We start from the raw sequence: 13908 nt of genomic DNA on the forward strand, positions 1-13908 counted from the left end.
CATAGACTCAACTTTCAGGCAAAATCAAATCTGAAAAAGGAGACAGACATTTAAAAAATAATTGCGATAAGTACCATATCCGACAGATGCAAAATATAAAGAAATCCTAAGGAAGTCAAGGAAGGTTTCTTTCAAGGACATTTAAATGAGACTTCAGAGAGGAGTGTCCTGGACATGTGCAAAGTTCCGGAGTTGAGAATGAACCTCATGGCTGGAATGTAATGAAAGTAGGAGATACAAGGAGGTAAAGAAGATGATGTGTACAGGCTTCAGGTATTTAGCTCTCCAGCTGGCAATAGGACTTTTTACCTTATTCCAAAGAAATGGGAAGCTTCTGAAAGATGGTAAGCAAGGAAATTGCCAGATAAGATTTAATTTTCTAAACCATCATTATAACTGTTTAATTTAAAGAATGATAAGGAGAGAGACAGCATGGATTTAATGAACAATGAGAAGTCTAGGCCATAATTAATGAATGATGATAGGGCAAATGACAGAAGAAAAGGTTTGTGAGAGTAAGATGGAGTTCAGTTTGAACATTCTCAGTTTAAGAGGTCTATGATTTATTCGAATAGAAATATACAATAAGGTATTGAATATACAAGTTTGGAGCTCACACAAAAAAAGCCTGTATTGAAGATAATCACTGGGATTTCACCAGCATAAAGATGGAAGTTGAAACTCTAAAAGGGCATGAGATTATCTGGAGAAGAGACCAAAAGAAACAAGAAGATTAAGCAAAGGCCTTGAAGAACTCTTAATGTACAGAGAAGCATGAAGATGTGACAGCAGGAAGCCAAAGCCTGTGTGACCATATCTGTTTACAACAGAAAACAAAATAAGATCACTTTTGGAACTAGTCAGGCTGGGATAGGGGATGAGAATTTAAGAAGGTATAAATCCTAAAACAAAAAAAAAACACTTTTATTTTTCTGGCTTATCATATCTCTCCTCTCCCTAGCTTCACAACCTCATGATGCAGGAGTAAGAAGACAAGTGCTTAGTCAGTCACAAGGAATAACTGCATCTACATCTCCACAGGATCTAGGTCAGTGCTGGGCTGACTCTTCCTTCTAGACACAGGGAGTTTGTACCAAGTCTGTATTTTTAGAGTGTCCAGTATAGAAAAAGATACAAAATTATTACTACAGACAGATAGAACCTGGTGAAGGTTGGTGATCATTAGGTGATATCCATCAGCTCGGAAGGAAAGAGATCAAAGGAAGAGTAGAGCATAGCTTCTGACCCATGGTCCATTCTTTAACCTCCAGCCTCAGGTTTCTCCAACTTTCTATTCATATTATGTGCTACTCTGGATCCTCCATAACATTTAATTCCCATGTCCCTTTAAAGAGACTAGATTACTTACTATCTGATCATATACTAACCATTGCCTATTAGCTATCCCCCTAACTTTAAACCCCTACTTTATTTTCTACTCTCTCTAATACTATGTCCTGAATTATTATTATCTTATTATTATTTTCATGCTGCTAGGTGTACAACAGCTATTGGTTTATCCATTTCCTCAGTTTGGAGTCCAGTTGTCTGTACCCCAAACCCTTCAATTAGAATGTTGCCCAAAACGTGTGAAAAGATACCATCTACGACAGAATAAGCAGAAAAAGAAATAAAAGCCTACTAAGAGTTTCACTAGTTTTCCATGTTCTTACCTTTGCAGCAAGTCGACACTCCATCACCCTGACATTGAAGTGAGAAGTTGCTGCCTTATTCATTTCCACACAACTATTTGCAATCACAAATACTGCTCCACTTGGGAGTTTCACATCAGTTGCCCTCAGAGGACTAAATTCTATCAACTTGGCCTATTAGAAGAAAAATGACAAATGAGATATAATTGATTGGGTTTCAGAAAATGCTTAAACATTTTATGTATTTATCCTAACAAAGTCTTCTCTCAAAATGCATTCATTCATTTAAAGAGCATTTATTGACATCCAGTCACTGTATCAGGCCCTGGAGATAAAACAGTGAACAAGACAGATAGTATCCCTCCCCTCATAGAGCCTACAATCTAGTAGCAAAGATAGTCAAGTAGACAAATACATTTCCAAGTTACAGGTGTGACAGTGGTAGCAAAGCACAGGATACTATACAGACACTTAGTTAAAGCACCTAATTAGATACAGCCTAGTGTAACTCCTTCAAAAAAGGAAAATATAAATTGAAAACTAAAAGATGAGCAACAGAAGGGCAGAAAGAAATTTCTATCCTCAAATGGGACATCAAGAAGAAAAAGTTTATGCAAGTCCAATGTTGGGTGTTAATAGAGTTTTGAATATTGAAACTTGTTGATATTTAGAGTTTGAGGAGTGAGAAGTGGTGTGAAGTTACAATGGAGGAGTAAAGTAAGGGTCAGATGGTAGAGCACTTTGCCAAAGTCCAAAGAACTTGGACTCTGTTCAGACTCTATACCTAATCTACATTAACTTCCATACTGTTGCCATCATGTCTGCTTATCAGCTCTCATCCAAAACATCCAGAGTATTTTTTTAGTATTAAGCCAAATTTCCTCATGCCTCATGTCTTTGGCTTAGGAAAATCAACAACAAATATTCTTAACAAGAAGGAATCCAGGTGTTCCTGGAAGATAGCCAAGCCTGTAGAAATATGATGAAAAACTAAGAAAATATCTTAAAGAAATGTCTGCTTCTATTTTGGTAATGGGCAGTTTATGGGTAACAACCAAAACCTCTGTCTTGCCTAAAGGAGTTGATGGGCAGGGGGAAGTAGTATCCAGCTAAGGAATTCATTCTTGGCTTACTGTCAACATTCTTTTCCCACCACTGAAACCCCAAAAATGTTGACAGAGAAAAATGATACCAAAGAGTAAATTAAAAAAAGAGGAGTTGTAAATACATGTGGTAAGAGAACTAATTTGGGTTTAAAGCCAACATGAGATTATGCAAATGCCATGAGATAAAGTGACTTAGGACAGGAGCAGGAAAGGAGATCTCAATAAGTAGGAGTTGAGAAATCTCATCTTAATAATGAAGACATGGCAGAGGGGAACAAACCACAAGTAAAAAATTGACTTGAGATATGATTCTGGAGGAGAGATAGAGACTATCCACATGCAACAGAGTAAATTAACCACTGATATAAAGCAGTTGGGAAAGAACATTTTATAATATAGTCTAATAGAAAAAGTTGCTCATAACCAAGCATGCTGGGAAGCTCAAGGCCTTCCTCTCCTTCGAATTTTCCCCTGTTGATATTTCCAAATAGCTCAATGCTACCTACAGTTCCTTCTTCTGCAAGAAATGATATGGACTGGTCCATGCCTCCTCCTTCAGTGCCAATATAACGCTCACTCTTGGCACAGATTTCTGCAAGTTCCACCTGGAAAAGTAAAAGAACTGATTTACACTATAAGTCTAGTCAGATCCCTTTCTCATTCGTTTCTCATTGCAGACCATCCTGAAACACTAACACTGCAGTGCTTGCCTGCTGGCTTGCCAACATTTTAATGCTCATACTTCTCAGTCTGGTCTTTAATGACTTAACCCTTGCTCATTTCTCCAGCTCACTCTCCTGCCACTATTCCCCATAACCCTAAGCTCCAGCTACCAAAAATATGGAACAAATGCTGTTCTTCCTTACTACCAGGCTCTTACACCTCTCCGTGTCTTTATAAGCATGATTTTTTTTTTGTCCTCCTCATTCAATCCTCCTCTATCCCCTTAATCAACTACTCAAACATCATCTCCCTCTGGAACTGACACCACCACCCACATTTACACATACCAAATAACCCTTCCTCTTCATTCCCTATTTATAATAACTCTATCATCATTTTTTGAACCACTCTTTAAATGTAGGTTTACTTGACTCTATCTACTAGGCTATGAGAGCCCATGCAACACCTGCTCCAGAGTGCTCTTGATTGGATTACAGTATTTATTGTTATTTTTTAAATGTGTTACATTTCTATTACATCTGCTTTCCACAGAAAATTCTGAGTCTTGTGAAAGACAGATAAAGTACCTTTTGTATCACCTAATTCACACAATGCCAAGTATGTAGTAAATACTAGGTAAACACCTGCTACTTTAATTTTCTGAGAATAGCTATCCAAACATCATCTGACAGATTCTGCAAGTATCATATTCCTTGTTTGTCATGCGGATTCATTAACTCTGTCTTGTGACATGAAGTAAACTTGGAATTTTGACGTAAGGGGCATTGCACATGGCCTGCTGACCCACAGAGCCAGTGACCTACCCACAAGGGGCACATTCAAAATAACCTAAATATCAAAACTTAGATTTAAAATGTAGAGAAAACATATCCATATTAAGCAGTGCATGCAGCATTCAGTGAGAACTGGATACCCACCTAACTATAACTCTGAGCCAGTATGAAAAGTCACCTCCTGCTAGGCATGGTACATGTCTGTAATCCCAGCAACTTCAAAGGCTAATAAAGGAGGATTGCAAGTTCAAGGCCAACCTCAGCAATTTAGCAAGGCCCTAAGCAATTTAGAGAAACCCTGTCTCAAAATAAAAAAGTAAAAAGGATTCAGTGATTAAGTGCTCCTAGATTCAATCCCTGGTTAAAAAAAAAAAAAAAGTAATCTTTTCCTCAACAGTAATAATAGCCCTAGTTACTAAGTGCCAGGTATATGTCAAGTATGCTAAAAACTTCCTTTAAACCCCCAAACAACACTCTGCTTATCACCCTTACACAGATGAGGACAGTTTAGAGACATATAATAGACAAAGAGGAACCAGATCTGAACTTCATCTGTGTGACTCTAATCCCTGTATTCTTTTCACATTGAACTTCAATTACTTTTCCCCAAAAGGAATTAATATAACCCATTTTCCCACTATCTCAAAGGGATATGAAACAACAAATGAGATTCACCAAAATTTAAATATTCTCCCTCTTAAGAAGAAAGAAATTAGAGAATTGAGAAGTTTATATTTATTAATTACTTTTTTTTAAAAAAAAATCTCTCAATGTATGAAAATAATTACATGCTTTAATAGAAATAAGATGTTGATTTCTCAAAACTATCGGGGCAGAATTCAGAGGGAGATCAGGGGATATCCTTGCACCTACTGTTAACTCCTCTGCTGAATTCTTTATTACTATTATTATTATTATTTTAGTTATAGATGAACACAATACCTTTATTTTATTTGTTTTTATTTTTATGTGGTGCCGGGGATTGAACCCAGTGCCTTACACATGCTAGGCAAGCACTCTACTACTGAGCCACAATGCGGGACCCTCTACTGCTGAATTCTAAGAAATCAATCCCATAACTGGACAGACAATATCCAACAGGTATAAATGGGGAGAACACAAAGAAAATTAAGATAAAGAAGTTAAAAGATGAAAGATAGGATGACCCCAATTATAGCCTCCCAGAATGTGTACAGAATTTAGATGTAAAACCAGTGTCAGAAGTCTCCCAATCTCAGTTTATGCCTTAACTTTCCTGTTTACTGTTATGACCTTAGATAGATTGCTCCACTTTTTTGAGTTTGCATTTCTTTGTATATTTTCTACCAATAACAATAATATTAATTATAATAAGACTTACTGAGCACTTAATATATGATAGGTACTATTTCATGTGTTTGCCTGAATTATTTACTTCTCATACAGCCATATAAAATGGGTACCCATTTTATAGACACGGAAAATAGGTAGGTTTATTAGCTGAGACTAGGCTAGGAATTACTACAGCTAAAATTCAAACTCAAATTATCTAACTCCAGCACTCATACTCTTAATCATTATGCTATACTACCTGCTATTTGTAATATAGAGAAAAATATCACCTTACCAGCCATGGAATTATTGTAATAATCCAAAGAATTAAATAAAACAACTTTAAATAAGAGTAACTCACAGTGCTCTGAATCACTATTCAATTTTTAACTTTGTTAATTTTACAAATGAATAAGAAATCATTTGATTTAGGCAAGAAAGTAGCTAAATCTCAAGCCAAATGTACTAGAGTGGAATAGAAGTCCATTTTTTAAGTGTTTAGGACAGAATAGAATTTAAAAGATTCTGGATTCCACCACAAAAGTCAATTCAACAACAGAAGTAATAAAGCCTGAGGTAAACAGGAAATTTGTATCCTACTTAAAGCATTTTGGTCCAATTGAGGCAAATCCTTTAAGTCCCTTAGTTCACTAAGCAAAACATGCCTATGATGAAAAATTCAAATGCTAGCTCACTTGCCAGCTTTCCCAATGCCCTCACCCTTCACCCCAGTGCTAAAGCAGAAAGGTCAAATCCTAAATGGTCAAGAGATATGAAGAAACTAGAAACAACTTTTTTTTTAATCTCAAATTCTATTTAAGGAAAACACTTGCTCACTTTGGACAGTAATCAACAATTAGATAGGCCCAGATTCTAAGCCACTGAGGGTATGACCTGAACTCAGAGAATCATTAATGGAGGGACCTTAATTAACATCACCACGTTGTAAATGGAAGCAGAGAATGCCTGTCATTCTGGATGATACGAAGGAGGCATGTGAGCCTAACCACGCCTTTGTAGTCTTTTGGGACACTAGAAATAGAACCATAAAATATTCTCCAGGAATTATACTCAGAGTGACTTGCAAAGGCACTAAATCTACACTCCACACCTACTTAAATTGTGCAAAATCTTCATAAGAATAAGGATTTGTCAAAACATTAACACAATGTATGCAAAAGAAGTCTAATGGAAGCTAACCACAGAAATACCAAAATGTTTTCAGAGACCAAATTCTTTTTGGCAAAGGATTCAGTCATCTTTGCACCTGATGGATGAGGAATCCTGAGACTTTCCCACCTCTTCCCACCTCCCAAACACACACAACCTGAAAACCCTCCAGCTCTAACCAGAGGGCTTAACTCCCCTTCCACCAACCTAATTTCTTCTGCTCTTATACCCACTCACCTGAAGAGACTGAAGCATTTGACTCTCTATCCCTCCTTCAAAATGCTGATGTCTGAGAATCAACAGGGAAGAAAATTTGACTGTCTGAGAAATAACCAACATTTGTGCTCCATAAGCAGTACCTATTTTAACTTTTGCCCTCTGGACAGTTAGGAGTAACCTTACATTAATTCACAGGCATCACTTAAAGCTACTGAAGATGATTAATGGGGCCAGTTTAATCCTCTGAGTAATATTATGGTTTAGATGTAAAGTGTCCCCCAAAAGCTCATATGTAAGACAATACAAAAATTTTCAGAGGTGAAATGATTGGGTTATGAGAGCCTTAATCTAATCAGTGGATTAACCCACTGACATGTATTAACTAGGTGGTAACTATAAGCAGGTAGGGTGTGGCCAGAGGAGATAGGGGGTGTGCCTTTGGGGTTTATATTTTGTACCTAGTAAGCAGAACTAACTCTCTCTCTCTCTCTCTCTCTCTCTCTCTCTCTCTCTCTCTCTCTCTCTCTCTCTCTCTCTCTCCTTCTTGATTGTCATGTTCTGAGCCACTTTCCTCCACCACACCTTTCTACCATGATGTTCTGCCTCACCTCAGGCCCAGAGCAATAGAGTTGACCATGTGTACAATGAGACCTCTTAAACTGTGAAGCTCAAATAAACTTTTGGTCACAGTGACAAAAAAGTTGATTAAAATAAGTGGTTTTTTCAAAGGAGGAGGGGGAGGTAAATCTGTTTTAATTTTTTTAAGAAAGAAGAATATTATAATTTTCTTACATTTCTGATGCAAACAGATGAAACTCAGAAGAATTCATAACTTGTTCATATTTCCTATTATCCATCCCAAACACAATCCCAAACAAGTCACTCCAAATAGCCCAGTGTTCTTCATTGTCCCACATCCCAGTGATCTCAATATGAGGCTAATATCTTGGTATGACTTCAGTGGCCTGATAATGGTGGCAGTTTATATGTTGACCCAGTCACCATTCTAAGCATTTTTCATGTACCATCTCTTTTCAAATCCATGAGAGAAATTCCTATTACTAAATGGATTTTATAATGAGGAAAAGAGAGGTTAAGGAAGATCATTCATTAGGGTCAAGATTTGAACTAAGATTCTTGGCTCTATGCTTTCAAGTACAATACTATAACTTATCCCTAAGAGTAGAGGGATTTGGGGTGGGGGGTGAGCCAGGAACCCAAAAAAAAGCTTCCTTCCTTATTTATCTCTCACTAGCACAGTTAATTTATTCCCCTTCATTGTTTAAATTCTAAAAGGAAAAAAAAAAGTGGGAAGTGGGGAGGCAGCAAACACACAACAGGGTAGCTATTATTGGGAAGATGGAAAAGAGAAATGCCAAAAAAAAAGTTGTGGAAAGACAGCAGGAGGCAGATGCCTGGCCAGACTGATGGAATCAGACAAGAATATGACACAAGTCACTGCTACTAAATATGAATGGGGCCTCCAACGCCTGTGGTAACTTTGGTGTCGCTTTCTTGGCAGGCAGATTGCTTATTTTGGCTCTGACCTTCCAAAAACGCTAAATAATGATGATAACAGTGGATGGGTGGCAGGCCTACAATCTCTGTGGTTTGGAAAATGTGTCTTGGAACTGCATGTCCCTTCCCATATAGTACCCTCTCACTTCCAGGGAAGTGTTCTTCATACTGTGCTTTGAAGATCACAGGTCTGCCTCACCCTTGAAAATCAAACTGCAGGAATTTGGATAGTAAACCAATCTGGACCCTATAGGAGAAGACAAGGAAAAGAAGGGATATTCACTAATCAATTACTGTTTCTCCTCCAGCATAAAAATAATTATTAGAAATAACACTTGATAATTTTCCTAATAGGGATCTGATAAAACATACAGAGACACAAAATAAAGAGAAAAAATAACTACTCTGAATCATCACTTGAATCAACCAAATACATAATACCATCCTCAGGTTCACCTAAGTATTCTTTGTAAGTAACAGTCAAATAATAGACTTTGACACAGGCCCAAGCGGACTGGGGGAGGGGAGTGCGGGCCGAAAATCGGGGGCGGGGGTAGCAAACGGCCTTGCAACTGTGCATTCCAAGGCCCTCCTTGTTTGCATTTCTACCCATTCTGCGGAGTTGGGAGTCGCGACCTCCAGCACAGGATCACTAGGCAATGCTGAGCTGACGTGGATCTGGGGCGAACAGTCTGGGCCTCTCAGAACACACACTGAGCCCGGATCGGCTGAATTCAAGCTCCCGTTCGCCTGCTTCCCACAGACAAACAGCTGTGACTCAGCACTAATCCAGCCGGCTGAAACAACTGGTCAGCGCCTCTGATCCCACGGAGGTAAATGCCTACGGAGCCTTCACAGGTAGAGGCCACAGGTTTGAAACGGGGCTTGGGAGAGACAGTAAGGACCAAAACCCGTTGCATTGGTCACCCGGCAAAGGGAAAGCAACTGTCGCCATTTGCAAGACATACCACCATGGCAGAGAACTGACGTCATCAGACTGCGGCGGAGGAGATAACTTCATTGAAACCTGCGGCTACAGGTGTGTAATTCCCTAGTATTCCCTCTCCACACATCGGGGAAACATTAAGGGCCCCTCCCAGCTCTCCCATAAGGGCCCCTCCCAGCTCCCCCAGACCGAGGGAATCAGACGTGGCGCGGGACCCACAGCGTGGAACTACCGCTCCCACCAGAGCTGACAGCTGAGGTCTCTTGCACCAGCTACCGGGGGCCTGGCTACCGAAGGGCAAGTAAAATTCGCTGAGGATTCTCAGCCCCAAGCTCTACAAAACTTAGGGTCTGAGGGAATGGCAAACAGGGAGAGTGTGCCCAATCGTCCATGAAAACAGGGCTCCTGGGAGCAGCAGACCTGGCGTGTAGCCAGTATTGTGGTGAGGGGCACCCGTGAGAGGGGCCTGGCTAGAGGAAAAGTGGGGGAGTGACTAGACACAAGAGGAGGCCCTAGGTACTCAGGATTGGAGACTCGCCCAGTCTGGGAGGAGGAGCTGCTGCACAGTGATTGGTTCCCACGTATTGACAGGAGAAACTTGGCCTGGTGGGCACAGCGCCACCTACTGGAAGAGAAGTTAATCAAACTCTAAGACTGCATTTATTAGTTTTTTTTTTTCTTTCTTTTTTCGTTTCTCTTTTTTTTGATTTGGGTTTTTTCTTTCATTTTCATTTTTCTTTCTTGTTGTTTTTTTAATTTTTTTTACAATTTTTTTAAAATTTTTTTCTTCTAATTTTAATTTTAATTTTTTTATTATTATTTTTTAAAATTTTTTTTTCTTTTTTTATTTCGTACTTTTTTTCTTCTTTTGTCTTTTCATTTCTTTTCAATTTTCTTATCCCCCCTTCCTTGAATTCTACCTGCTTACTCTCATCCTCTTTAGTGACTTCTTCCCTTCCCTTCTAATACCTTTCCTCCCAAGCATCAAATAAATTTATAGGAGTAAACAGTAACTCAGCAGTCAAACAGAACAAGAAGTAACATGAGCAGCTTCAAAAAGCAAGGAAGAAAAGGAGTACAAACAATGCAGGACAGCCTAAATACTCAGGAGGACCTAGAGTCATCAGAAAAATGATCATACAAAGAACTCAAGGAATACCTTAGACAGATGGAATGGAACCTTAAACAGGATACAAGACAGCAAATTCAAGCAGCGAAAGAACACATTGAGAATGAATTACATAAACAGATAAAAGAAGAAGTTAAGCATCTTTATCAGGAGATAGAGATTATAAAAAATAATCAAACAATAATTCTAGAAATGAAGGAAACGATAAACCAAATTAAAAACTCAATTGAGAGTATCACTAACAGAGTGGAGCAAGTAGAAGCCAGAACGTCAGATAATGAAGACAAAATATATCATCTTGAAAAGAGTCTAGCCAACTCAGAAAGGCTGGTAAAAAATCACGAGAAAAACATCCAAGAGTTATGGGATAACATAAAAAAACCAAACTTGCGAGTCATCGGGATAGAAGAAGGTACAGAGATTCAAACCAAGGGAAGGAGTAACCTGCTGAATGAAATAATTACAGAAAACTTTCCAGAAATAAAAAAGGAAACAGATATACAAATTGAAGATGCATACAGGACACCGAGCAAACAAAATCACAGTAGACCAACGCCAAGACACATTGTTATGAAGATATCCAATATACTTAACAAAGAGAAAATATTAAAAGCTACAAGAGAAAGGAGACAGATTACTTTCAGGGGTAAACCAATAAGGTTAACAACAGATTTTTTTATCAAAGACACTGAAAGCAAGAAGGTCATGGAACAATATATTTCAAACACTGAAAGACAATGGATGCCAACCAAGAATTCTGTATCCAGCAAAATTAAGCTTCAGGTATGACAACGAAATAAAAATCTTTCATGATAAACAAAAGTTAAAAGAATTTGCAGCCAGAAAACCAGCACTGCAATGCATTTTGAGCAAAACACTACACGAGGAAGAAATGAAAAACAATAACCAAAACCATCAGTGGGAAGTGCCTCGGTAAAGACAGAGGGCAAGGGGAAAGATAATCATGGAGAAACAAACTAAATTTTTAGAAAAAAGGATAAATAATCAAGCATGGCTGGAAGTACAAACCATATATCAATAGTAACTCTGAATGTTAATGGCTTAAACTCTCCAATAAAGCGACATAGGCTGGTATCATGGATTAAAAAAACAAATCCAACAATATGCTGCCTCCAGGAGACACATCTGATTGGAAAAGACATACACAGGCTGAAGGTGAAAGGATGGGAAAAAATATATCACGCACACAGTCCTCGTAAGCAAGCAGGGGTGGCCATCCTCATATTGAATAAAATCGACTTCAAGACTAAGTTAATCAAAAGGGATAAAGAAGGACATTATATACTGTTAAAAGGAACCATTCACCAACAAGACATAACAATTATCAATATTTATGCACCAAATAATGGTGCTGCAACATACATAAAACAAATTATCCTCAAGTTCAAGAATCAAATAGACCACAACACAATAATTATGGGTGACTTCAACACACCTCTCTCACCATTGCACAGATCCTCCAAGCAAAAGTTGAATAAAGAAACTATAGAACTCAATACCACAATCAATAACCTAGACTTAACTGACATATATAGAATATATCAACCATCATCAAATGAATATACTTTTTTCTCAGCAGCACATGGATCCTTCTCAAAAATAGACCATATATGATGCCATAAGGCAACCCTCAGTAAATATAAAGGGGTGGAGATAATACCATGCATTTTATCTGATCATAATGGAATGAAACTGGAAATCAATGATAAAAGAAGGAAGGAAAAATCCTACATCACATGGAAAACGAACAATATGTTACTGAATGATCAATGGGTTACAGAAGACATAAAGGAGGAAATCAAAAAATTCTTAGAGATAAATGAAAATACAGACACAACATATCGGAATCTATGGGACACAATGAAAGCAGTTTTAAGAGGAAAATTCATCGCCTGGTGGTCATTCCTCAAAAAAAGAAAAAAACAACAAATAAATGAGCTCACACTTCATCTCAAAGCCCTAGAAAAGGAAGAGCAAAACAACAGCAAATGTAGCAGAAGGCAAGAAATAATTAAAATCAGAGCGGAAATCAATGAAATTGAAACAAAAGAAACTACTGAAAAAATTAACAAAACTAAAAGTTGGTTCTTCGAAAAAATAAATAAGATTGATAGACCTTTAGCCATGCTAATGAAGAGAAGAAGAGAGAGAACTCAAATTACTAACATACAGGATGAAAAAGGCAATATCACAACAGATGCTACAGAAATACGGAAGACAATTAGAAATTATTTTGAAAACCTATATTCCAATAAAATAGAAGATAGTGAAGACATCGATAAATTTCTTAAGTCATATGATTTGCCCAGACGGAGTCAGGAGGATACACACAATTTGAACAGACCAATATCAAAGGATGAAATTGAAGAAGCCATCAAAAGACTACCAACCAAGAAAAGCCCAGGACCGGATGGGTATACAGCGGAGTTTTACAAAACCTTTAAAGAAGAATTAATACCAATACTTTTCAAGTTATTTCAGGAAATAGAAAAAGAGGGAGCTCTTCCAAATTCATTCTATGAGGCCAACATCACCCTGATTCCGAAACCAGACAAAGATACCTCAAAGAAAGAAAACTACAGACCAATATCTCTAATGAACCTAGATGCAAAAATCCTCAATAAAATTCTGGCGAATCGAATACAAAAACACATCAAAAAAATTGTGCACCATGATCAAGTAGGATTCATCCCTGGGATGCAAGGATGGTTCAATATACGGAAATCAATAAATGTTATTCACCACATCAATAGACTTAAAGATAAGAACCATATGATCATCTCAATAGACGCAAAGAAAGCATTCGACAAAGTACAGCATCCCTTTATGTTCAAAACACTTGAAAAACTAGGGATAACAGGAACTTACCTCGACATTGTAAAAGCTATCTATGCTAAACCTCAGGCTAGCATCATTCTGAATGGACAAAAGTTGAAGGCATTCCCTCTAAAATCTGGAACAAGACAGGGATGCCCTCTATCACCACTTCTATTCAATATAGTTCTCGAAACACTGGCCAGAGCAATTAGACAGACGAAAGAAATTAAAGGCATAAAAATAGGAAAAGAAGAACTTAAATTATCACTATTAGGCATAAAAATAGGAAAAGAAGAACTTAAATTATCACTATTTGCAGATGACATGATTCTATGCCTAGAAGACCCAAAAGAGTCTACAAAGAAACTACTAGAACTAATAAATGAATTCAGCAAAGTGGCAGGATATAAAATCAACACGCATAAATCAAAGGCATTTTTGTATATCAGCGACAAAACTTCTGAAACGGAAATGAGGAAAAATACTCCATTCACAATATCCTCCAAAAAAATAAAACACTTGGGAATCAACCTAACAAAAGAGGTGAAAGATTTATATAATG

General features: G+C 37.7%; 1 protein-coding gene and 1 long non-coding RNA gene across 5 annotated transcripts in view; both read right to left on the reverse strand.

Annotated features, from left to right (window-relative positions):
* Galk2 (galactokinase 2) overlaps window positions 1–13908 on the reverse strand; it is a 123427-nt gene that overhangs the window by 41593 nt on the left and 67926 nt on the right. For 3 of the 4 annotated variants that reach the window (XM_040275606.2, XM_040275608.2, XM_005316548.5), the window contains 2 exons: window positions 3265–3363; window positions 1674–1826 (listed from right to left, as the gene is read on the reverse strand). The exons of the other annotated variant lie outside the window; for it this stretch is intronic. In XM_040275606.2, the coding sequence (XP_040131540.1) occupies window positions 1674–1826; window positions 3265–3363 (252 nt within the window). The remainder of the gene's footprint in view (window positions 1–1673; window positions 1827–3264; window positions 3364–13908) is intronic. 4 annotated transcript variants of the gene reach the window in all.
* LOC144377744 (uncharacterized) lies at window positions 4600–12532 on the reverse strand. Its single transcript, XR_013438787.1, has 2 exons — window positions 8572–12532; window positions 4600–6985 (listed from the first exon to the last, which is right to left on the reverse strand). It is a non-coding gene; the product is annotated as an uncharacterized LOC144377744 (long non-coding RNA).

Source organism: Ictidomys tridecemlineatus, chromosome 5, assembly GCF_052094955.1.
Source record: "Ictidomys tridecemlineatus isolate mIctTri1 chromosome 5, mIctTri1.hap1, whole genome shotgun sequence".
NCBI lineage: Eukaryota > Metazoa > Chordata > Mammalia > Rodentia > Sciuridae > Ictidomys > Ictidomys tridecemlineatus.